The 26861-nt window shown below is 36.5% G+C and overlaps 5 protein-coding genes and 1 pseudogene across 5 annotated transcripts; all 6 read right to left on the bottom strand.

The window, feature by feature from the left end:
* Positions 1 to 3613: 3613 nt before the first annotated feature.
* LOC125804979 (uncharacterized) lies at positions 3614 to 4567 on the bottom strand. Its single transcript, XM_049485110.1, has one exon. The coding sequence runs from the start codon at positions 4565 to 4567 to the stop codon at positions 3614 to 3616; it is 954 nt and encodes a 317-aa protein (XP_049341067.1).
* A 4546-nt stretch (positions 4568 to 9113) lies between these two features.
* LOC103031566 (taste receptor type 2 member 1) lies at positions 9114 to 12507 on the bottom strand. The gene has a single exon (XM_022680204.2). The coding sequence runs from the start codon at positions 10658 to 10660 to the stop codon at positions 9713 to 9715; it is 948 nt and encodes a 315-aa protein (XP_022535925.1). The 5' UTR covers positions 10661 to 12507; the 3' UTR covers positions 9114 to 9712.
* A 3699-nt stretch (positions 12508 to 16206) lies between these two features.
* LOC125805037 (uncharacterized) lies at positions 16207 to 18305 on the bottom strand (annotated as a pseudogene).
* A 1132-nt stretch (positions 18306 to 19437) lies between these two features.
* On the bottom strand, positions 19438 to 20701 carry LOC125804980 (uncharacterized). Its single transcript, XM_049485111.1, has one exon. The coding sequence runs from the start codon at positions 20437 to 20439 to the stop codon at positions 19438 to 19440; it is 1002 nt and encodes a 333-aa protein (XP_049341068.1). The 5' UTR covers positions 20440 to 20701.
* Positions 20702 to 22761: 2060 nt separating this feature from the next.
* LOC111194894 (taste receptor type 2 member 8-like) lies at positions 22762 to 23751 on the bottom strand. The gene has a single exon (XM_022680203.2). It carries the CDS (start codon positions 23749 to 23751, stop codon positions 22762 to 22764), a length of 990 nt encoding a protein of 329 aa, XP_022535924.2.
* A 693-nt stretch (positions 23752 to 24444) lies between these two features.
* LOC125804981 (uncharacterized) lies at positions 24445 to 25967 on the bottom strand. The gene has a single exon (XM_049485113.1). The coding sequence runs from the start codon at positions 25965 to 25967 to the stop codon at positions 24978 to 24980; it is 990 nt and encodes a 329-aa protein (XP_049341070.1). The 3' UTR covers positions 24445 to 24977.
* Positions 25968 to 26861: the final 894 nt, after the last annotated feature.

The raw sequence follows: 26861 nt of genomic DNA on the forward strand, positions 1-26861 counted from the left end.
AGCATTAGAAAAAGGCTGGGGGACAAAAAAAATAATCTTATTGAAAGTGCTGCTTGGTTTGAAAGAACAAATGCTGTCCAGTCTGTCATATTATCATCATCGTTAAATAATGACACAAAAGCGATGTTCACACCCATTCCCAAAATGCAGCCAGTTAAATTGATGGTCAGAGCACAGTATATAAAGACTCTGATGTTCTTCTTTACCCAGATGAAGTATGGATGTTTCGAAGGAATAATCTGAAAGCAGTAGAAGAAGTTCAGCCAGTGGGAGCAATTGATGTTCATCATCATAATGTAAACTGCAATGGATGTAAAACACCACCACAAAATGAATGATTTAAAATTGATCTTGTAAATCATCACAAGAATCCAGATATGAGCAGCAATATTGCATCCAACATGTGATCCCAGTAAAGCTTTAAGAGGTTGTTTCAGTTGTTCTGCTTCCTGCTGTGGAAAGATGATACAAAAAACAAAAAAGATGTTTAGGAGAATGCTGAAAACGGAGACCGGAACATTCACTGCAGAAAAAGCTTCACTGCTCATTTTAACAGAGAGATATAAAGTTTTGTCAAACTGTTTTGGTAGATTTGTCCTTCTGAACTGCAAATTATTACAAGTAAATGTTCTCTGCACAAACTAAAAAAAACACCCTTTAGAAAAGCAAACTGAGTGGTTCACCACCACCTCCTCAGCATGGATTGGTTCATGCCCAATCAGTGGTACTCAGTGCTCAGAGTGTGGTTGCATAACATTAAAGACCACTCTGGAAAGTAAGTAAATATTCAATACTGCTTTTTGTGTAATAAGTATTACACAATATTGTTTCTGTGTGTATATTTACTTACTGACCTAAATAGTAAATGAAAGTGACATGAGCACTTGGAGGGCATCAGTAGCCTAAAGCAGCAATTCCTAAACAGGGGGTTGCCAGGGGGTTAGATATTTATTAGAAGTTGTATTTCTTCTATATATACACAATATTCAGTTATGTCAATTTCTCATTATCTGATTTGGCATCTTAAAAAGTAGTTCCTGATATAAAAAGAATTAGGAAGATGTTGCAAAGTCTGTAGTTTTTTTTTTTTTTTACTCCAGGTGGGTGTGGTGTTGTGTGGAATCAGTGGTACTAAAACAAATAATGAAATATACCACTTTATACCACTTTAAATAATACTTTTTTCCTGATTATTTCATTTACACACCATTTTACTTGACTTACTTACTATCTTTATCTTTGACAGTGTTGTGTAAACTAAGATTTTTCAAATTGATGTTTAATTTAATGATCTCTCTTCATATTAAACTCCTTAATTACGGCAACTTTTAGACTCTTTGGTCCGTTTTTTTGGGCTAGAAATGTGCACTCTCTCCGCTTTTAGACTCTTTGGCCCGTTTTTCTGCGCTAGAAATGCGCACTTTGTCCGCTTTTAGACTCTTTGCCCGTTTTTTCTGCGCTAGGAATGCGCACTCTCTTCGCTTTTAGACTCTTTGGCCCGTTTTTCTGTGCTAGAAATGCACACTCTCTCCGCTTTTAGACTCTTTGCCCCGTTTTTCTGCGCTAGAAATGCGTACCCTCTCCGCTTTTAGACTCTTTGCCGTGTTTCTCTGTGCTAGAAATGCATACCATCTCCGCTTTTAGACTCTTTGCCCCGTTTTTCTGCGCTAGAAATGCGGACTCTCTCCGCTTTTAGACTCTTTGATCTCACATTATAAAAACCTGCTTAAGGGGGGGGCAAACTTTTATTCTATTTATAAAATACCTCGCGGGCCGCTCCAAAAAAAGAAAACGGGCCGCAAATGACCCGTGGGCCGTAGTTTGGACACCCCTGGGTTAGAGATTTCTGTTCTTAAAGGAAATGAGCTACATAGCTTCTTTTCTCTCAACATTTACACCTTAGGCACTCTTGAGCAAAGTGTGAGGGTATTAAGCTTTTCTACATATTCATATCAGTTTCAAACTAAAATATTAGTGCATGCCTTTACTACTTGATTACCGCAACTCACATGTTCCAGTAGAAACCTAAGTAAACATCAACTAGTCCATAATGCTGCTGACAGGGTCCTGATAATTTAATTAGATAATTACAGCCCAGTACTATCAGAACTGCACTCTTTCAGTTAGTTTCCATATTAAATGTAAAACCATTGAAGTAACATATGAGCTTTAGCCTGAGTACAAGAAAAAGCTCATTTTTATTACAAACTATCTTGCTTATTTTGAGCACATGACATTGGCTTCTTATTTGTTATAAGAATTAGACAACTTTAGAAGAGGGATGATCTTTTTCTCACCCCCTCACCCCCACCCCTATCTCTGCAGCTACCTTCCATACAATCTTCCATAAAATCTTGTTTGGTTAATTTAGATTTTGGTCATCAATGTTTACTTTTAGATAAATATTGCAGATTTACAGGTTTATGGGCACAGGGAACTGTGTTAAACTGTGTTAAACTGAGATGTTGGTACTGTCATTCCACTACTTGCACATGATTAAGGTGATGATCTTATGTCTGTGTTACCTTCTGGTCTTCTTACCTTCTTTTCACCTGTCCTGACTGACACTGACAGATGCTTGACCACTGATTGTGTGTCTCTACATGGGAGTGAATGTAAAACTATAAACTCTTAACATTTTAAAGTTACAGATCTTCTTTGGAAGACAAACTGCTGTCCAATGATACAACACTGGCTTTATATGTGTACAACATCCATTGTCAGTCAGAGTTATGGTTTAAAATATTTTAACCTGGATATTGTAGAGACTGAATTCTTTAAATTAAGCAGCACCGAAACTTAATTTAGGTAGGATTTGCACTTACCATATAATTTCTTTCTGTGCAACACCCTACTTACTTTCCTAGTAATATTGGGCAGCCCTGAACAATGCCTAAAAATACTAATAAAAAAGTAAACGAACAGACCATTGATATGTAAAGAGACATCTGGATATGAGTGGTTTATGATGACAGAATATGTGTCGTGACCAATATTATTAAAATTTTTATTTTGCTTTAATGCCGCCTGGAAAACAAATTGTTTATTTGCATTGCCTGGTGTCCTAGCCAGGCCATGCTTAGCCCATTGTGAAAACAAAGGTTCTCATCAACAGGTCGAAACAATCACTACTCATACCTGTGACCCAGTAAAGGCTGTGGTACCTGAGGTGGCTTTGGTGAAATTTTAACCTCAGCAATCTTTGCATGGACATAAAAATGTGTCAAAAAACAGATATGGGCTTGAGGGATGTACAGCCCCCTTTAAGATTAATATCTGGATCAGTAGAGGGATTATGATGCTCCATTTAATATTCTGAGATGAGTTGGGGAGTTAGGGATGAGGTGGGAAATCATCCAACAGTCTTCACTAATACAATAAATTAACAATTATTCCAATACTCTTATCCATATAGTGTATGTTTTATGGGTTTACGACTGAATATTTCCTCATATGGTGATAAAAAAACATGTAGTATTTTGATAAATGATATAGACCACATGGATGAGACACAATGAACAAGAATTAAGCTTGAATTAAGCAGTGCAATGCATTTTATTTTAAGAAACATAAGAACATAAGAATTAGAAACAATATTGCATCCCTGAAAACGCTATAAAGTTGAAGGAATAGACAACTTTTGGGGCAGAAGATTTTGCCAAATGAGAATTACCTGCTCCCGGAACACTGCCTGGCCAACGCCCAAATTAATGTTTGTCCCAAAAGAATATAATGAAACTACAGTGCTAATGATGTAAGCTCCTGGGTCAAAGTTTGCACTAGTGAAATAGTAAGCAACATCATCAAGGATTAGCCAGGCTGAGCAAAGGAAATAAAGAAGAGTCTGTACGATGCCTGTGATGGTCACTCTCAACTGTGACTGAAGACGTGCAGAAGATCTGCTGCTCTTCTCCATGTTCCTCATGTGTCTCCGCAGGTATGAAATAGTTGCACAGCCTGATGCCAACATCATACATACACTAAAGAAGAAATAACCTACTCTTAAACACATGTCAGGCACTACTGCATTGTTTATCATAACTGTCTTTGTGGAATTATATTCTTTGTACAGACTCAACACATAGGAGGCAAAATTAACAATGAACCCATTCAAAAAGATGAATTTATCTAGGATTAAGACAGAATAGACAAATGGTCTGATATTCCTTTTCAAAGCGATGAGGAAAGGATGTCGAGCAGGAACAATCTGACAGTAGTAGAACACGTTTAGCCAAAGACAGGAGTTAATACTGACTCTCATGGTAAACAGCAAACACTGTGCTAAAATATTCAGACCAAGGGTGTCTGAACTCTGCCAAGATTCTGTAACATTCATGAGAAGGAACAAGAAAGTTAAAATATTAAGAGCTGTATTGCTCCCAACGAGAAATCCTAGTAAAACTAAAAGAGGCTGTTTCATTCGCTGCTTTTTTGGCCCTGGAGAGAGCATACAGAAGATATAAAATATGTCTATAAGAATGCTGACAACAGAGAGAGGCATATTCACCGACCGAAAAGGTGCCAGACCCATTAAAACAGTCACATTCCAAGAGATAATGTAATTCATTTTGCCTATTTTGTTTCTCAGCATCACATAGCCCAGCTTACGAGTATAGTAATTTCCACATATCGTTCTGAAAAGAAATGTCTCTCTGCTTTGTCCTCATCAGATATTAGTTAATATATTAAGTGAAGCAATTGATGACACTCCCTTTTCCTCATGGAGGGTGGACAGAAAGGCAAAGACAACCTGCATCATTTGCACTGCTGCTATATATTAACCTCGAACCCACAGTGGCAGTAATGACATGATAAGACAAACACTGATTGTATTTTTATACATGCTGTAATGTTTTGAGACCCATGTACAGCAGATAATAATATCATTGTGTTTTAAATATAATCATATGATTAAGATTTAGAATATTGTCTATTATTATATAAAATATATCTAGAGGATTTAAAATTTTGAAAATGTCCAGCCTGTGAGCCATATTATGAGTGGCATATACAAAACTCTATGAATAATAACAATTTAAAAAGTATTTTTTATTGATGACAGCTGACAACTGATTTCCATATTATAAGAACACAACACAGAGTCAAAGCACATTATATAAATTCAAAGACTAACATGCCATTGTTTTGCATATTCCTATATTCATTTATAACACAGACAGAATGGTTAGGGAAAAGGAGGTAAGGGCTAAGCTAAACCATGTTCAATTTTATTTACTGCCATTTCAATAAAATGATTAGTAAACACAAAAGTAATAATGTTTTAAAGTGTTATAAGTCCCCCTCCTCCTCCTCCTCCTACTACTAAGTCAGTGGTTCTCAAACTGTGGTACCCCCGCATCCCAAGGTGGTACACTTGATGAACTCAGAAAAACAAATGCTTGAATTGAAATAATAACTGAAATTTATAACATTAAATTATATTATTTACTGTTTAGTGCTTTACCTGTTACAACCTGTATGTAAGCTACACTTCAGTCCTTCACTCTCAGAACTACAGTTTTATCATTTTTAACATCAGTTTTATTGGTCCTACAGTAAACCCCTGTGGAACGGCACAAGATATGATATACTACATCAAGGGTGTCCAAACTACGGCCCGCGGCCCATTTGCGGCCCGTTTCCTTTTTTGGATCGGCCCGCGAGGTATTTTAGAAATAGAATGAAAGTTGGCCCGCTGTTAAGCAGGTTTTTATAATGTGAGATTCAAAGTTTGAACGCTATGTGTCAGAAACGGGCCAAACTGTCTAAAAGCGGAGAGGGTGCGCATTTTTAGCGCAGAAAAATGGGGTAAAAGAGTCTAAAAGTGGAGAGGGTGCGCATTTTTAGCGCAGAAAAACGGGCCAAAGAGTCTAAAAGCGGAGAGGGTGCACATTTTTAGCGCATAAAAACGGGTTAAAAGAGTCTAAAAGCGGAGAGGGTGCGCATTTCTAGCGCAGAAAAAGGGCAAAGAGTCTAAAAGTTGCCGTAATTAAGGAGTTTAATATTAAGAGTAGGCCTGGACAATAATTCGATATCGGTATTTATCGCGATAAGAAATGTTTCAATAGCGGTGATATCATTTTTGTGGTATATCGATATGTATTATTTACAGATCTGTCACGGACATGCGATTTACTGGCGTCAGCTCGCCGCACAGCTGAACACAATCAGCTTCCGTAGCTGGACTATCTCTGTGCGTGATGACGTAATCACATAGGCACGTAGCCAGATAGGCTAGGCTAGGCTAGATTTGGCTAGGCTAGGCTAGGCTCGGGTCCGCTACGCATCTAAAATGCCTCGCGCTGGAGCCAAACGGAGCCGGCACGAGCGGATCCAAGGTTAAGGTAGGCTCGGTTTGCATCTGAAATGTTCCGCGCTGGAGTGGAACGGAACGGAACCGAGCCTAGCCTAGCCTCGGGTCCGCCCACGGGTCCGCTCGGTCCGCCTACGGGTTCGCTCGGTCCGCCTACGGGTCCGCTCGGTCCGCCTCTGGTTCGCTCGGTCCGCCCACGGGTCCGCTCGGTCAGCGGTCAGTTGCGGGTCCTCTTTGTCAGCCGCGGGTCCTCTTGGCTCCCAGCGCGGGACATTTTTGATGCAAAATGAATGCCCCTGCCGCTTCCACAAGTGATTAATTGAAGGAGGGAGGTCTAATTCAGTGGTGAGGATTTGGTTCGACTCTCGGAAGGTCTGCTAAACTTCAGTTTGCTGCAAATTGTGCCGGAGAGTGGAGCCGACCAGCAGCGGTAACGTTAAAACATCTAATCTGTTCCACCACCTCAATCAGTTCCACTACATACAATATTTTCCTTATACTGGCTGAAGCACTTTTATAGCTTATGTTGTAAGTTATTTAAGTTATTTAAAGTTTATGAATCCTTTAGGTTTGTTTATTTGACGGGGATATCATGTTCCTTTTATGTTCATAAAGAGTTGTATTTTGGCTGAAGCACTTTTGTAGCTTATATTGTAACTAAGTTATTTATAGTTGATAAAGCCTATAGGTTTGTTTATTTGACGGGGAAATTTTGTTGCTTTTATGTGTATAAAGGCTTCTTGTGTTCTTTATCCTAGTTGGAACACTTTTGTTTTGATCTGTTAAATTTGTTTACAAAAGACTAAGAAGCTCTGCTTCTATCCTAATTTTAAGTTATTTTTTATTGGTAATAGTTATATTGGCTTATGTTTGATAGGGATGTCATGTTTTTATTTTGCTATATGCAAATAAAATTGAGCATTGATTTATCTTGACTATTGTTTATTTCTTAAGTATTATAATGTTTTCGTGAAAGGAGGTTTCAAAGACTTAAATTAAGTAGACAGTAGTAGGTACTAGGGGTGTGCCATATCATATATCAGGATATTATACTCTGAAATATCGTGCCACATCACTCATCCCTAATTATCACATCAGGGTACTAATTTTTTTGCTGTTTTAAGCAAAAGGAAAAACTCACACATTTCTAATTTCCTATTAAATATTTACTAGAGACAGATTATATCTGTAAAGTGTCATTTATTTTACTTTAATACTGGATATATGGAGATATTTGGAGTGCATTATTATTATTAGTATCATGTAATTCTCAAATATTGACTTCTGTTATAAATCTGCTGAAATTATTGTTTTTTTTTTATATCTTAAAGGTGTGCAATATCATATCGCATACAATAATAAAAAAGTTTTTTGTTTTTTTGTCATATCGCCAAGAGTATCGTTATCGCGATAATACCATGAAATATTGTGATATTATTTTAGGGCCATATCGCCCACCCCTAGTAGGTACATATTTCCCTTGCAGGGATTCTTAGCAGTTTTCTGAGGCCTTCTAAGTATTTATATCGATATCGGAATTATATCGTATCGACCGAAATTAAGGAATATATCGTGATATGAATTTTGGCCATATCGTCCAGCACTAATTAAGAGACATCATGAAATGTTGTCTCTGTGGTGCTGCTCATAAGAGGCGTGGACCTGTTTTTCCTGTAAAGCGGCTTTGTGACAACCTTTGTTGTAAAAAGCGCTATATAAATAAAATTGAATTGAATTGAATTGAAATTAAACATCAATTTGAAAAATCTTAGTTTACACAACACTGTCAAAGATAAAGATAGTAAGTCAAGTAAAATGGTGTGTAAATGAAATAATCAGGAAAAAAGTATTATTTAAATTGGTATATTTCATTATTTGTTTTATTACAGAGTGTGGCCCGTAACTTCAAATATATTTCTCCTTCTGGCCCCAACAAAAAAAGTTTGGACACCCCTGTACTACATCAATCAGCCAGTCACCAACAGCTCACTACAGTTTCTGCATTACAGTTCATAGCTTTATAAGGTAAAAAAAATTCCTTGGCTTTCAAGTTGTTTTTTTTCCTCTGTGTAAATCCTTCTGAGAGTCTCAGTAGAAATATTGTATTAACTAAAACAATAACCAATCAAATAACTTACTTAATTATACTGACTTACAGACTGCAAATGATGGCAAGCACCACACAACAGGTGAAGAACAATTACCAATAGATATGATGACATGTATGTGTGAATTACAAGTGTTTCTGTGAAATGACTTGTAGGTGGTACTTGGAGGTTTTAGTTTGGTCATTGGTGGTATATGGCCTAAAATGTTATTGACAACACTGTAACAGTAATCTTAAGTGCCTTAGATTAGAATTGGCCTTGCTCTCTCTGGCTGTGTAGATAGTGCTTTTTCCCCTCATCACTCCTAGGGTGATGTCGTTCAGCACAAGGTCTGTGAGCTGATGTATCGGAAACGAGTTGCTGTGCTTTCCTCTTTTTTTCTTCTTCTTTTTTCCCCCTTTCATTATTTTCTCCATGTCCTATGCTGCCCTCTGCTGTCTACTCAGTGCAGGTCTGTGGCTGCTACTGTCTGCTCGACTAGTGGACCAGTTTTCCTGCAAGCTGAATTTGTCTCTGTTTATCTTTTTTCTGTATTAACCTCAAACATTGAGATGGACTGGCTCTGATGCTCTTTCTTGGTGCTGCCCAAACTCTATAATTCTCTGATTGATCTGTGGGTCGTGCAGCAAGACAGTGACAGAAAGCACACAAATCCATCTACAAAGACACATATACAAATTTGTGTTCACAAGTTTGCTTTATTTTGTGCAAAATCAAATATTACATTGGAATAATGTCTTTAACACTACTGGGTTATCCTTTGCAAAATAATCTGTTAATCCTTAACTAAACTACACTAACTAACAAAGTACGATATATATCTAAATTAATAACAAGTCTTTCCAGATTTATGTATACTAACAGCACAAAAAGCGCACAGGATATAAGATACAGCAGATATGTTTTACTGATGAGAAAAGGTTATAAAACACCAGCTACATGGCATTTTCACCTGCATCATGCGGAGGGTGGATAATCCACAATCCATACATTTTCTATTATACTGCAGTAACACTACTTCTACTAACATACTTTATTATTTCATACATTAGTAATAAACAGACAAATTTCAACAGACAACAAAAACACAAAGAATAAAGAAGTAAGTGAAAATAAAACATGCAATAATAAAATATGTATCAAAATAATTTGAAAAGTATTGAAAATTACACATAAGAAGTATTAAAAATAGCAGAAATGCTGAAATAAAGAAGCACACAAACTTCTATTAATGCAAAGCACCACTTAAACATAAAAATGTAGCAGATGGAAGGCATGGAATTTGGTTCATTCAATCCAGGAAGCTTCCAAAAAGTTTTTGCCAAATGAGAATCGCCTGCTCCCGGAAAACTGTCTGGCCAACACCCAAATTAATGTTTGTTCCAAAAGAATATAATGAAATTACAGTGTAAAAAATGTAAGCTTTTTGGTCAAAGTCTGCAGTAGTAAGATAAAAAGCAACATCATCAAGGATTAGCCAGACTGAGCAAAGCAAATAAAGAAGAGTCTGTATGATGCCTGTGATGGTCACTCTCAACTGTGACTGAAGACGTGCAGAAGATCTGCTGCTCTTCTCCATGTTCCTCATGTGTCTCCGCAGGTATGAAATAGTTGCACAGCCTGATGCCAACATCATACATACACTGAAGAAGAAATAAACTAGTCTTAGCCATATGTCAACTATTAAAGCATTAGTTACCATATTTGTATATGTAGAATTATATATCTCAGGTTTTCTGTATAGACGTATCAGATAGGATGCAATATAAACAATGAACTCCTCCAAAAAGAAGAATTTATCAATGATTAAAGCAGAATAGACAAACAGTCTGATATTCCTTTTCAGCATGATGAGGAAAGGATGTCGAGCAGGAACAATCTGACAGTAGTAGAACACGTTCAGCCAAAGGCAGGAGGTGATACTGACTCTCATGGTAAACAGCAAACACTGTGCTGTAAAATAATAAAAAGAATAACTGTCTGTCTCCGACAAAGAGTTAGCAAAATCACTGAGAACAAACAAAAGAGTGAAAAAATGAAGAGCTGTGTTGCACCCAACAAGTGATCCTAGTAAAACAAGAAGAGGCGGTTTAAGTCGCTGCTGTTCTGACACTGGAGAGAGACAGAAGATAAAAAATATGTCCATAAAAATGCTGAAAAGAGAGAGAGGCACATTAACTGACTGAAACGTTTTAAGACTAATTGATATAGAGAAACTCCAATGGATGCTGTGAAACATTTTGGTTATTCTGTTATTCTATTCTCAGCATCACACAATCTAAAAGTGTGTTACTTCCAACACATTATTCCATAAAGAAACGTGTCTCTGCCATCACCTCATTCAACATCAACTAATAGGATGCAAAGCAGTTGTTTATACTCCACCTTTCTTACAAATGATTAATTAAACTTGACGATTTGAGTCACTGTGATAAGCTGTTCACTAACACCTCCATCTGGTGGTACACATCCCATCCAAAAGCTTTGCAACACACACACACACAACTGCACATTAAAATCAAGTTACAGATTTTGAGTTTTGAGGGTTTTTTTTTACATTTATTCACAAATAAATGCAGTGTGCCACCATATTGCAATGTGTCACCCTTGAGCAAAAGAGATTCCTGAGAACTTGTTATAGAACATGTTACAGAAGCTCACAAAGATGGATTAAGCACCACACTTTGAGGTGAATGATGTACACTAATAGGGGAATGCATAACTCCACTTTTGAACCTACAGCAAAATGACCACCTGTGTTTACAATTCAAATCACACATTAGTCAAGTGCAGTTTATGAAAATGCTTGCAGTCACATGAAAAAGTACAAACAAATCTTACCTTAGTGCAGGATAATCATGGATAATATGGCGTCTAAGAACATTTGTAAATATTGTATGTAATGGAAATACACTTGTATGTAAAGAAGCATACTCATAAACCATCCATAAAATTTAATGTATGCTACCCTGGTAAGAGTAAATACTTATTAAGATGTGTGCATCAAATCTACATTAATTAATTAATTAATCATCATTATGGTTGAATTGTTCGTAGTGTTCGAGTCAAGACCAGTGCCAGTGAGCTTGACATCACTAAAATTTGTCTTCTTCAAGCAAAATGAGGCAGTGAGACTGCACTCCTACGGTGTGTCAAGTCCTGGTAACCTCTGACACCAGACAATTTTAGCTTTTTCTTTATATTATAAGTCTATAATAATGTTTACACAGGGTTTCATTTTATGTAAGATAACTATTTCTATTGATAGAATACAATTAGGGGCTGCAGTGTTTATGGGCCAAGTACTAAAATTGATCAAAGCTGTTATTTATGTCTATTTATCAGTAATTTAATTTTTGTTGCTCTTGGTTTAAGATTTTTTTTGTTATTGATTGAGACATTTTCAGTTTGTGTAATATTTAGGTTTGAACAAGGTAAATACGTTTTTCTTATTTATGTGTTAGTTCATAATGTGGTACTGCAGTCATAATATAAATGAGTACTGTCTCTTTAAGAGAAATGCTATTTTGGGGGAAAAGCAGTGAATTAGCCAGTGCATGGGGAAAGTTTGTTAGGAGCCATCAGCTGTGGAAGCACATCGTTTTCTTACCGTGGTCAGCGTTTTTTTTGATAATTGTAACTTTATTTGAGGAAAGGTGGAAATAAACTTTGTTTTTTTTTTTATTTAAGCATCCAGTAGCTTCACCTATTAATCCTTAATCTATTATGGGTCACAGGGGAGCCGGATCCAACTCTGGTAATCAACTGGCGGAAGGAAGGATACACCCTGGACAGGCCGCAGAGAGAGAGGCACTCACCAGAACAGCACCTTTGGACTGTAGAAGAAACCCAGAAATTTGAGAGCAGAGCTACCGACAGCACCACCATACCACCCCCAGATCTACAATAATTAATTAAATTACTACACAACTATTATGTATGTTTACTTAACATATGTTTATGCAACATGCTTTGTGTGGAACTAATGTACACATTTAAACTGCCCAAATTAAACACTTCTTAATGTAATCAATAATTCAACAGGAAAAGCTATAAACAACCATATATCATATATAACAAACCAAACACGTTCTTTTTAAAAAATCTTCTCAGTTTCTGAATCTAGCAAATTATTTTATGTACTTTATGATTTTATTATTGAAAAAATGTGTAACTACTGACCTCCAGTGGCATAACAGATACATGCAAAAATTTAATGTTAGTGAAACTAACCAAATGCTGGACAATGTAAATAGTAAAAAGGGCAAGCAATATATATATATAAACTCAAATAAGGCTGTTTTTGCAAAAACACTTGATTGGTTATTTGCCATACCATACACACTAGTCCGCACACACACACACACACACACACACACACAGGTTAAGGACCTTTCTCAAGAGGTTTGGTATATTCAGTGGTATATACACTGCCTGGCCAAAAACAGTGACCACCTGGATTTAAGTGAATGTTTCATACTATAAAGCGCACCTAAAATCCTTTAATTCAACAGTGTGCCTTATAATCCTTATGTATGAATTTTACGAGTCAGGTTGTAAGGAGCAGTAAAGCCACTCCGCTAAAGTACAGCGTTATGCAGGAGTTACAGTTTCAGCACCGAGACTGGAGCAGTCATAGCATTAGTCACTAACCGCACTAATGCTGAACGACTCTTAAACTGTTCAGAGGTGAGTAAGTTATGTCAGATTTGTTTTCCGTGTTAAAACAAGCTACATGGGGCAAACCGCTAACTAGTTAGCAGTTAGCTGCTAATGCTAATGTTCCAGGTTTGGTGCTGGAAAGATCTAAAAAGATAAGCTTACCGTAAATAAACGGAAGCGCTAGTGCTAGGCGATTGTCACGATTTATTTATTTAATTTGAATGACAGTTTTAATGCGATTTCAACACGCCGTGACAGGCAGCCCCTGCCTGACCCAGCTTGTCTGAATCAGGACTGATTGAGCAGCCAGCTGAGAGTGGGCGCCTCCCACAGACTTAACGCGTTATTTTTCAATTTTCAGTGACAAACCCGTGTTCTGAAGTATAATCCTTGCGTTTGTGTGTGAGTAACTCCGCGCTGTGTATGAACGCATGATATTAACGCATGGGCTTGTTTTGAATCATTGATTCACTCAATGAGTCGACTCAACCCAAAGCGTCTGAACACCAAACACACACACACACACACATATATATATATATATATATATATATATATATATATATATACATATATATATATATATATATATATATATACGTATATATATATATATATATATATATACATATATATGTATATATATATATGTATATATATATATATATATATATACATATATATATATACATATATATGTATATATATATATACAACAGTTAGTTCCGACCTCACAATCTGATTGGTTGAGAAGTGATGTAGCCGTGATGATATTTCGTGATAACATCACGGCCTTCTCACACTAAACTTGTATCTCTCCGTCGACGCGTTGCCGAGTAACGGCGTATACACACAAGACACCCGCAGCAGCGTTAGCTTAGCACAGACTAGCGCTCAGCCGCGGCACGCTCGCCCGCAGCGCTGGTTCGTCTTTCGTGGTAAAAGGGAACGAAAATCGCTCGGTTAATGCCGTCTTACAGCCAGAACGCTAACCAGCCAGGCTAGGCTAAGCTAAGTTAAGCAAGCTACTCTAACCTAACCACAGTCCAGCCAGCTAGCTGAAACCAACACCACCCAGGAAAATAAGCAGAAATGCTAAAATTCGCGGCTTTCACCTGAAGACGACTCCACGGAGCAGGAGAGGAGAGTATTAGTGTTATTTCACGCTCCTAACGTTACCATCTTCACTATTCCCAATTTTGCTTTCAAGCTAACTTTCGTGGTGTTAGTCTGCCTGAACCATACACTGTATGTAGTTAAGTTGTGGTGGAACTACTTTTTGGCGGAAGGCCATACTCGCCTTCGGCTCGTGCCTGCAAACAAATCACAGCCGTGAGGTTATTTCGCGATAACACACTCCCTCTCGTGTTCTAGTGCTTAAATATATAAATATATATTTTTATTTTTTTTTATTTACAGGTAAACCTAGTTTTGAACCATTTCTTTGTCATCTGTAGTTAGATTTTTAGTAGGGGGTGGAAAAAATCGATTATAATCGAAAATCAGATTATTAAAATCAAGATTATTTTTTAGGCCATAATTGCCCAGCACTAGGAAGCGCTTTATTCACCCAAATAAACAGTTTTCAGGAGAGAAATCTGAGTAGATTAACATCCAGTGCTTGTTTAATTTGGAAAGAAAATGTTTTTTCAAGAGCTTTACAGGTCTCGCCTTCCTGTTCCTTACTAGCGTCGCTTAATGCGCCTTATAATCCGGTGTGCCTTATTTATGAAAATAGATCAGAAAATAGACGTTTATTGATAGTGTGCCTTATAATCTGGTGCACTTTATAGTGTGAAAAATATGGTAAGCAGATCGGTAAAAGCCACCCATGTTTCAGCTGACAACAAGTTATTTAACCCTAAATGATGCAGTGAGAAGCTTCTCATTTGTTAAACAACCATGTGACACATCCTGTGTTCATGGAAAAGATGTTTATCTGTTTCAGACGGGTCAAATTATTGGCAGGCATTAAACAGAGAAAACATCTAAGAAGATTGCTGAAACTACTAAAATTTAAAGATGACAGTCTTAGAATTCAGTGTATATATACCAATGCTGCCGTGCAAAAGATTAATCTATATAAAGCAATAATTATAGGAGAATGAAAAGGCCTTTGCAACTTTCAATGAAGTCAGTGTTAAAAGATTTTACTATATGTTGTGTTGAAACATTCATATTTATATCCATTTTGTGAAATCCCAACAATATATAACATTATCTAGATGCACAGTAATTTGATTTTAAATGTAATATAAATGGCAGCAGATTCATTGTGTGCTAATCTCCACACAATGACATAATAGAGCTCCTCTTTTTTAGTGTGGGAGTGCTGACCAGGTGTTAAAGTAATAATATAATAAAACCACTAGGTGCTGTGGTTTAAATGTATCGCTTTTCACCTGTATTTACAATGCAAATTTACACAAGCAAGACACACTGCAGCTTCTCAACTGCTTTCATGCGGGTGGGAATAGTCTCTGGGTATCAAGATAATGCCTAAACATACTAATTATTTAGTACATAGAATAAAACCTGAATATGCTGTGCTGTAGACTGTAACTCATTTCCTTCGTTATTATATTATCTGGTCTTGGTCAAGGTGATTTAAAATCAATAAGGGGAAACATGCCCTGCTGGTAAGCAAGCTGGTTGAGAAGTTTAGTTCTTGACCAGCACAGCACATGGTTTCATTCAAGTTTGATGGTTTAGCTGTTCTATCAGCATCACCAACTTGAACTTGAATACCACTTAAATACCACTTTTGCTTAAATACCACTTATGGCTAATTTTAAAAACTGCCTCTTAGTCTAATGATATTAACTTATAGTAGCATTAGCTTACATATAGCAATATTCAGATTTTGACAATATGTTCATAGGATAAAACATGTCTAGCAGACTTAGTTTTCTAAGGGCGTTCTCACACCAGTATTATTTGGTCTGGTTAAAACAGATCTGGAACACAGAACTCTATATATATCTATTATTACTTTCTTGCTCCCGCAACAGACCAATCAATCAATCAAAACAGACACTTTATTTGGTTCATTGGGGCACATTTTGGTGCATTCAGGTTTGCACCTGTGTAAAAAACAAACCAGACAGAGAGAAATTTATCTGGACCACAGAAAAGAACTACATCATAAAAATCATAAAAAACTACAACATAAAAATCTTATTTATTTTCCTTTTCAGAAAGGCCTTTGAGATCTAGCATTCTAAGCATGGACATAATCAATACAAAATCAACACAACTTCAGTATTCTACAAGAATAAGGTTGGTGAAAATCTTTTCCTGAACTTCCTGCTTCTTTTTGTACTCTTGTACGCTTCGCCTATAGAGAGGGAAGACAGACAGATAAACAGAAAGTATGCGCTAATGCACATAACAACTGCAAAAAAGGAGCAATTGAAACTTAAATGCTAACAAATGCTTATGTTAAATGTTTTAATAATCCAGTTAAATAAATAACCAGTAGCAAAAATAAATTACACTCATTACTCACTTACACATGATTAAAAAAAAAATAAACCAAGCCATATATTAATCTTTCATGCAAATATATTTAGTTAAACAAATACAACATTTCCATCAGGGGAATTTGACATATATCAGAAAAAGAATAAATTACTCTTGAAACTATTCAAAATGTGTAGGCAAGGCAGAAACCAGAATAATTAAATGTTGGTCTAGGTTTCCTAGTTTTAATCTACCAAACAAACATCCAAGCCACTCCTAAATGTAATGGATCATCTGCACGAGGACACAAGTATCTGTGAATCCTACAACAAAAAGAAATATACATTTAATAATGTTCACATAAGTAAAACTGACTCAAGTGTAAGCAAAGCAAAATAAGAACTGTAAATTCATGTACTATAAGGCTAAATTCTAATATGTACATGTACATACAGTAAAATATTCCCATTAAATCAACATGAAAACAACTAGCATGACTCAACATTTCACAATGCTACTAAATAACCAAAGAAAAACTGGCCAAACATTAAAGAGGAAACTCCTGGAATATTGCAGATCCAGCTAGCTGTACCACTAATTAGACATGGGATTGAACATCTCGATATCCCTCCCAGTCATTGGTTGGACAATTAGTAATAATGTCGGTTATTAGTAAAGTCCCTGTGAGATGCTAAAATCCTTTTCAAATACATTTTACATTCATCCAAAGATTTTACTAGAAGAAGACTTCATTTATTAATGCGGTAAAATATGAAACTGAGCGTCTGGCAGACATTTTGCCACACATGAACGGCTCCCTGTCGAAACAGTGACTGACTGATGCCCATGTTAATGGTTGTCCCAAAAGAATACAGAGAGATGAAGGTGTAGAGGATGTATCCATTCCAGTCAAAATCCACTGAGGAGTATTTAGCCACGAGTTCATCTATTAAAATCCCATTTGAGCAGAGAAAGTGAAGGACTGCCTGTGCTGTGATGCCTGCAATGATTGTCTTTATCTGTCTCTGGAGGTGAGGAGAGGAGACGCCACTCTCTTCCAAATTCTTCATGTGTTTCCACAGATAAAGAACAGTCTCAAAGCTGGATGCCAACATCACACAAATACTGAGCAAGAATAAGACTAACCTGCACCAAAAATTCACTAATTTTATCTTACGGTTTATTAGCAGGGAATCCCACAGCATATCTGCCAAGTCATCTGTTGAATTATATGCTGCATCATAATCGAACCCTACAATTTCATAAGAAATTTCAACACTCATTCCAAACACATAGAGGATTGCATTTAGACCCAAACCAGAGTAAATTAAAGCTCTGATGTTCTTCTTAAACCAGATGAGGAAAGAATGCTGTGGAGGAACAATCTGACAGAAGTAAAACATATTCATCCAATGGCAGCAGGTAACGCTGGTTATCATACTATAACTCATAACATTCAAAATCAGATCTGACATAGCCAATAATATACTCCACTTCATATCCAAATTACATAAGATAAACTTATAGAAAACAATGAATAAACAAAGCAAATAAACAACAGTGTTGCACCAAACCAGTGATCCCAGTAAAACTTTGAGAATTCTTTTCTGTTGCTCTGCTCCTTGTGGTGGAAAGACCATGCAGAAGACGAAAAACATGTTTAAAAAAAGTCTGACAGCAGAGAGTGGCACATTCACTGACACAAACGTTTTGGCACTCATTTCTATTTAAAAATAAGTCCAAGAGCTGTTATAACCCATAATGGGTTTTTTGTATTTCTGAATCGCAACTGAAGACCTTGCCACAAATCCTCTGATAGAAGAGTTGTTACAGGAGTTGTGTTCTTGTGTAATTTAATAGACCCTCAGATGTTATGGGTGGCAATATCCTACATTTTGACTACATATTCAAACTAATCACATAAAGTTTATGAAAAGTGCATGTACTGTATTTACAATGCAAATTACTCACACTGGTAAAAACAACACTACTGATTGTCGAACGCTTTGAGCAACTAAGCATGATATGATATAAATCCATTTAAAATATCCTGGTTAGGGTCACAGAGGATAAAAAATTAAACTCAGAACCACTAAGCACAAGGCAGCAAAATAGGACAGGGCACGAGTTCTTTATTATTATTTTTTTTTTAGCAATTTTGGCTGCTTACATACAAAACAAATTTATCTTTTTAACTATACAAAAAGAAGAACAGACTTACAATATTAAAGGGCCGGTAAAATAAAATCAAAGTTATGAGTTAAGAATATCTTATTAGTAATCTTCTGGTATGGATGCCTGGTACTACAATGGAAAATCAAACATATTAGTATACTAGTTGCTGACTTTTAAGTAGAGGCCATCTAGACCATTTTCTTGCCATAAAGGGTTTAATCGTGGTTCAGCTTTATTAGCGTTTTTAAATCTCTTTCAAAATCAGTATTTTTGGTGTAGGCATATATTTTATTAGAGCTCACAAGATAGAACATTTGTGTGTGTGGGGAAATGTGGATAATTCCTCTGGAGCCCAATGGCAAAAGTCATTGCTTGAAGTCAGTCCTGACCAGTGGCGTGCAGACACAGACATAGACACCAACTCTGCCCTTAATCAACCAAAGTGCCCTTTTGAAACTGAAAGTGCCCTCAACAACTGAATAAGAACTGCGCGCACCAAACCTCCCCACCCCACCTTCAACAAACGAAGACAACCTGCGCGCAAGCAAGCAGGCAGTTAAGGATCCTGCCCAGCGACTGACTGGACACTTAATATGGATTTGACAGTTCTCACTAAACAACATAAGGGTCAGTTCTTATTAAATAACGCATATTAATTCTATAGCACAATTAAAACACATACTTTACAGCATACATTTTACACACCCAGAGACATTATTATAAAAAAAGTTTTAAGAAAAGAGTCTGGCAGACATTTTGCCACACATGAACGGCTCCCTGTCGAAACAGCGACTGACTGATGCCCATGTTAATGGTTGTCCCAAAAGAATACAGAGAGATGAAGGTGTAGAGGATGTATCCATTCCAGTCAAAATCCACTGAGGAGTATTTAACCACGAGTTCATCTATTAAAATCCCATTTGAGCAGAGAAAGTGAAGGACTGCCTGTGTTGTGATGCCTGCAATGATTATCTTTATCTGTCTCTGGAGGCGAGGAGAGGAGACTCCACTCTCCTCCAAATTCTTCATGTGTCTCCACAGATAGAGAACAGTCGCAAAGGTTGATGCCAACATCACACAAACACTGAGCAAGAATAAGACTAACCTGCACCAAAAATTCACTAATTTTATTTTATGGTTTATTTGCAGGGAATCCCACAGAATATCTGCCAAGTCATCTGTTGAATTATATGCTGCATAATAACTTAACCCTACAATTTCATAAGCAATTTCTACACTCATTCCAAACACATAGAGGATTGCATTTAGACCCAAACCAGAGTAAATTAAAGCTCTGATGTTCCTCTTAAACCAGATGAGGAAAGGATGTTGAGGAGGAACAATCTGACAGAAGTAAAACATATTCATCCAATGGCAGCAGGTAACGCTGGTTATCATACTGTATATCATAACATTCAAAATCACATCCGACATAGCCAATAATATACTCACTTTCATATCCAAATTCCACATGATAAACTCATAGAAAACAATGAATAAACAAACCAAATGAATAACAGTGTTGCACCAAACCAGTGATCCCAGTAGAACTTTGAGAATTCTTTTCTGTTGCTCTGCTCCTTGTGGTGGAAAGACCATGCAGAAGACAAAAAACATGTTTAGAAGAATTCCAATAGCAGAGAGTGGCACATTCACTGACACAAACGTTTTGGCACTCATTTCTATATAAAAATAAGTCCAAGAGCTGTTATAACCCATGTTGGATTTTTTCGTATTCTTGAATCGCAACTGAAGATCTTGTCACAAATCCTCTGATAGAAGAGTTGTGACAGGATTTATGTTCTCGTGTAATTTAATAGACCCTCAGAGATGTAATGGGTGGTAATATCTTACATTTTGACTACATATTCAAACTAATCAGATAATGTTTATGAAAAGTGCATGTACTGTGGCTTATGTAATTCTTTCTGTCTGTATTTACAATGCAAATTTCTCACACTGGTAAAAACAACACTACTGATTTTCTAACACTTGGATTGTGAATAAGAAAATTAAACATGATATGGCATCCATCCTTCAGGGCAGAGATACATGATAGGGCACCAGTCCTTTTTTAATTTTATTTTGAATTTGGCTGCTTACATACAAAACAAAATAATCTTTTTGTCTATTACTTTTGATTGTTCATGTTTCCAAACATTTGTAAGACTCTCACCTATGAACTAGGATCACATTAAAACAAGTTTGCAGTGAGTAAGGATTGTGTGCCCTCCATTTAGAAGCTGAGTGAAGGTAGAAGCAGAAAAACAATATTAAAGGAATGATGACGTGAAATTAAAGTTGAGAGCTGAGAGTCTCTTTGGTAATTTGGAGGCCATCTAGACCAGGGGTGTCCAAACTACTGCCAGCGGGCCATTTGCGGCCCCTTTTTCTTTTTTGGAGTGGCCCGCGAGGTATTTTAGAAATAGAATGAAAGTTGGCCCGCTGTTAAGCAGGTTTTTATAATGTGAGATTCAAAGTTTGAACGCTAGGTTTCAGAAATGGTCCAAAGATTCTAAAAGCAGAGAGGGTGCGCATTTCTAGCGCAGAAAAACAGGGTAAAAGAGTCTAAAAGCGGAGAGAGTGCGTATTTCTAGCGCAGAAAAACGGGGTAAAAGAGTCTAAAAGCGGAGAGAGTGCGCATTTCTAGCGCAGAAAAACGGGTCAAACTGTCTAAAAGCGGAGAGAGTGCGCATTTGTAGCGCAGAAAAACGGACCAAAGAGTCTAAAAGTTGCCGTAATTAAGGAGTTTAATATTAAGAGACATCATGAAATTAAACATCAATTTGAAAAATCTCAGTTTACACAACACTGTCAAAGATAAAGATAGTAAGTCAAGTAAAATGGTGTGTAAATGAAATAATCAGGAAAAAATTATTATTTAAAGTGGTATATTTCATTATTTGTTTTATTACAGAGTGTGGCCCGTGACTTCAAATATATTTCTCCTTCTGGCCCCCAACAAAAAAAGTTTGGACACCCCTGATCTAGAGCTTTTTTTTTGCCATAAGGGCATAACTGTGGTTTGGATTTACTACTGCTTTAGCTATGGGGGTAGGATTGGGTCTCATTGTGTTCTTTGTTCACAAATCTCTTTCAAAATAATTTTCTTTTGGTGTAGGCAAATATTTAATTAAAGCTCACAAGATAGAACCTTTGTGTCTGTGGGGAAATGTGGATAATTCCTCTGGAGCCCAATGGCAAAAGTCATGGCTTGCTGTCAGTCCTGACTGTTAACTGTATTCAAAGCAGTATCAAAGAGGGAGATGCTTACATGACCAGGCAAAGGCCAGTGTTTCTTTTTGCATACTGTGTTTCAACTTCAGTCAAGTATTCTATGATCAAATCAATATGAAGGTGGATGTCTCAATTCAGTTATGTTCCATTTAGCTGCCACTTAGCAGTGCTATTGGAATGTGATCATTCGTGGTACACAGAAATGGATTCATCATAATTCTTCAATTCAGTAGTGTAAGGGTGTTTTTTTTTCTCATTCCATTAAAATAAATAAACAAACCAATTTAACTTCCATGATACAATAAATCTAACTTTCCAATGTTCATGATAAATGCTATTACAGAAACCCTGAAGCAGTTTATGTGTTAATATGTTACGTTAAAATGTATGGTGATATCAGACCATTAAAAAATTTTGCACAGGCCAGAAGTTTATTAAGACATTTGCAAATATACATATTAATGACAAGATGCTTATAAAGTACAATCTGTAACCATCTGTAAAAATTCTAAGTCAGGTTCATTACAAAAGTATGTCACAACATATTTCTTATAGACTAGATTTTACATATCTTTTAGATAAATATCAGAGCTGTGGTTGAACAGGCAGTTAAGGATCCTGCCCAGTGACTGGACACTTAATATGGATTTGACAGTTCTCACTTAACAACATAAAGGTCCTACAGTTCTCATCAAATAACTCATATAAATTCTATAGCAAAATTAAAACACATACTTTACAGCATACATTTTACACGCCCAAAGACATTATTAGAAGAAAAGTTCATTTACTAATGCAGTGAGATTAAAAACGGAGAGCCTGGCAAACATTTTGCCACACATGAACGGCTCCCTGTCGAAACAGTGACTGACTGATGCCCATGTTAATGGTTGTACCAAAAGAATACAGAGAGATGAAGGTGTAGAGGATGTATCCATTCCAGTCAAAATCCACTGAGGAGTATTTAGACATAAGTTCATCTATTAAAATCCCATTTGAGCAGAGAAAGTGAAGGACTGCCTGTGTTGTGATGCCTGCAATGATTATTTTTATCTGTCTCTGGAGGCGAGGAGAGGAGACGCCACTCTCTTCCAAATTCTTCATGTGTCTCCACAGATAGAGAACAGTCGCAAAGGTTGATACCATCATCACACAAATACTGAGCAAGAATAAGACTAACCTGCACCAAAAATTCACTAATTTTATTTTACGGTTTATTTGCAGGGAATCCCACAGAATATCTGCCAAGTCATCTGATGAATTATATGCTGCATCATAATCAAAGCCTACAATTTCATAAGCGATTTCTACACTCATTCCAAACACATACAGGATTGCATTTAGACCCAAACCAGAGTAAATTAAGGCTCTGATGTTCCTCTTAAACCAGATGAGGAAAGGATGCTGAGGAGGAACAATCTGACAGAAGTAAAACATATTCATCCAATGGCAGCAGGTAACGCTGGTTATCATACTGTATATCATAACATTCAAAATCAGATCCGACATAGCCAATAATATACTCACTTCCATATCCAATTTCCACATGATAAACTCATAGAAAACAATGAATAAACAAACCAAATGAATAACAGTGTTGCACCAAACCAGTGATCCCAGTAGAACTTTGAGAATTCTTTTCTGTTGCTCTGCTCCTTGTGGTGGAAAGACCATGCAGAAGACAAAAAACATGTTTAGAAGAATTCCAATAGCAGAGAGTGGCACATTCACTGACACAAACTTTTTGGCACTCATTGCTATATAAAAATAAGTCCAAGAGCTGTTATAACCCATGTTGGATTTTTTCGTATTCCTGAATCGCAACTGAAGATCTTGTCACAAATCCTCTGATAGAAGAGTTGTGACAGGATTCATGTTCTTGTGTAATTTAATAGACCCTCAGAGATGTAATGGGTGGTAATATCTTACATTTTGACTACATATTCAAACTAATCAGATAATGTTTATGAAAAGTGCATGTACTGTGGCTTATGTAATTCTTTCTGTCTGTATTTACAATGCAAATTTCTCACACTGGTAAAAACAACACTACTGATTTTCTAACACTTGGATTGTGAATAAGAAAATTAAACATGATATGGCATCCATCCTTCAGGGCAGAGATACATGATAGGGCACCAGTCCTTTTTTAATTTTATTTTGAATTTGGCTGCTTACATACAAAACAAAATAATCTTTTTGTCTATTACTTTTGATTGTTCATGTTTCCAAACATTTGTAAGACTCTCACCTACAAACTAGGATCACATTAAAACAAGTGCAGTGAGTAAGGATTGTGTGCCCTCCATTTAGAAGCTGAGTGAAGGTAGAAGCAGAAAAACAATATTAAAGGAATGATGACGTGAAATTAAAGTTGAGAGTTGAGAGTCTCTTTGGTAATTTGGAGGCCATTTAGATAATTTTCTTGCCATAAGGGCTTAACTGTGGTTCAGCTATGCAACTGCTTTAGCTATGTGGGTAGGATTGGGTCTCATTGTGTTCTTTGTTCACAAATCTCTTTCAAAATCATTTTATTTTGATGTAGGCAAATATTTAATTAAAGCTCACAAGATAGAACCTTTGTGTGTGTGGGGAAATGTGGATAATTCCTCTGGAGCCCAATGGCAAAAGTCATGGCTTGCTGTCAGTCCTGACTGTTAACTTCAGTCAAAGCAGAATCAAAGAGGGAGATGGTCAAATGATCAAATCTATATGGAGGTTCATCTCTCAATTTAATCAGGTTCTTTTCTGCTGCCACTTAGCAGTGATAAAGGAAGGTGATAATTTGTGATACACAGAAATGGATTTATCATCATTCCTCAGTTCAGTAGTGTAGGGTTCTTATTTAATTCTTGTTGTATTAACATAAATAAACAAACCAATTTAAATTCCGTTGTATGATAAATCTAACTTACCAATGTTTATTAGGAATGCTATTACGGAAACCCTGAAGCAGTTTATGTGTTTATGTTTTTTTTGCACCCAAAAGACATTATTAGAAAAATAGTTAATTTACTAATTCAGTGAAATATGAAATTGAGTGTCTGGTGCCACACATGAACGGCCCCCTGTCGAAACAGTGACTGACTGATACCCATGTTAATGGTTGTCCCAAATGAATACAGCGAGATGAAGGTGTAGAGGATGTATCCATTCCAGTCAAAAGCCATTGAGAAGTATTTAGCTATGATTTCATCTATTAAAATCCCATCTGAGCAGAGGAAGTGAAGGACTGCCTGTACTGTAATGCCTGTAATGATTATTTTTATCTGTCTCTGGAGGCGGGGAGAGGAGATGCCACTCTCCTCTAAGTTCTTCATGTGTCTCCACAGATAGAGAACAGTCGCAAAGCTCGATACCAACATCCCACAAACACTGAGCAAGAAACAGAATATCCTTGTCCAGTAGTCCACTACTTTTATCTGACGGTTGACAATAACTGAATTCCACATCTCATCCTTCATTTCAGTTGATACATTGTCTGCATTGTAGAAATTCAGTCGTACAACTGCATAAGCTACATCTACACTCATTCCAAACAAATGGAAGATTGCATTAAAGATCAAACCAGAGTAAATTAAGGCTCTGATGTTCTTCTTAAACCAGATGAGAAAAGGATTCTGAGGAGGAACAATCTGACAGAAGTAAAACATATTCATCCAATGGCAGCAGGTAACGCTGGTCATCATGGTGTACATCATAACATTCAAAATCAGATCAGATATAACAACTATCGTGATCCAATCTAAAATCACCTCCCATAAGACAAACACATAGAAAACTATTAAACAGCTGCACACAAAAATAGCAAAGTTGCACCCAACCAGTGATCCCAGTAAAACCTTGAGAAGTGGTTTCAGTTGTTCTGCTCCTTGTGGTGAAAAGACCATGCAGACGACAAAAAACATGTTAATAAGAATTCCAACAGCAGAGAGGGGCACATTCACTGCAGCAAAACTTTCAGCACTCATCGAGATATGGACATAAACCTCAGATCTGTTGTAATCCATGTTGGGATATCTGAACTGTTGTGTATCTGATAAACAAAACTCAGATCAAGTCATAACTATTGAGATTATCACTAAACAGGAAAGGAGGTTCCTCTCTCTCATAATTTCAAACATACACTAAGAAGTGTAATGGGTGGTAATGTCTTAAATTTTGACTACATATTCGTAATTCATAAACGCTTATGAAAACTGTATGTCTCATTGTGTATTTACAATGCAAATTACTTTGCTACTACACTGGTAACACTCTCTTTTCCTCGCTCTGTCCCTTTTTTTCTATGTCTCTCGCTCGCTCTCTTTCTCTCTCTTGCTCTCTCTCTCTGATGTAAGTGATTGACACCACTTATATAATTTAATTTTATCAATTTAAAGCTGATATTTAAAAAAAATATATCAAAAAAAAAAAAAAAATCCTCTCATGATGAAAGTAGGAGTGAACCCTGGTTTCAAGCATTTAATAAAAGAGCTCGAGCCCGTTACAACATTCCATCCCAAAAAACAAAACATGATTATAATAAAGTTAATTTTTTATTATGAAGTTGATAATGGTGACGCTATAAAGAATGCCCTATTTGTAGCCTGATACAAATAAACGTTATAGCTGTTTAAAGGAGAAAGCACCTTTAACCTGAAAAAATAGAATTGAACTGTTGTATCCGAGAAATAAAAAAAATACATATTAGAGATGATTTCAATCAAAAATCAATTGAACTACACAGAGCAGATTATATTTAATATGCTGATGATACATTATGCTTCTCTGTAATCCCACAAATAAATTACAAGTTGGTTGTGCTCCACAAATTATAAGGGAGTATAAGGAGTATAAGTCAGCAGTTAACATAAATGTTCTGTCTGAAGTGTAAAAGACAAGCCTATCAAATGCAATACCTC

This window comes from Astyanax mexicanus, chromosome 11, assembly GCF_023375975.1.
Source record: "Astyanax mexicanus isolate ESR-SI-001 chromosome 11, AstMex3_surface, whole genome shotgun sequence".
Classification (NCBI taxonomy): domain Eukaryota; kingdom Metazoa; phylum Chordata; class Actinopteri; order Characiformes; family Acestrorhamphidae; genus Astyanax; species Astyanax mexicanus.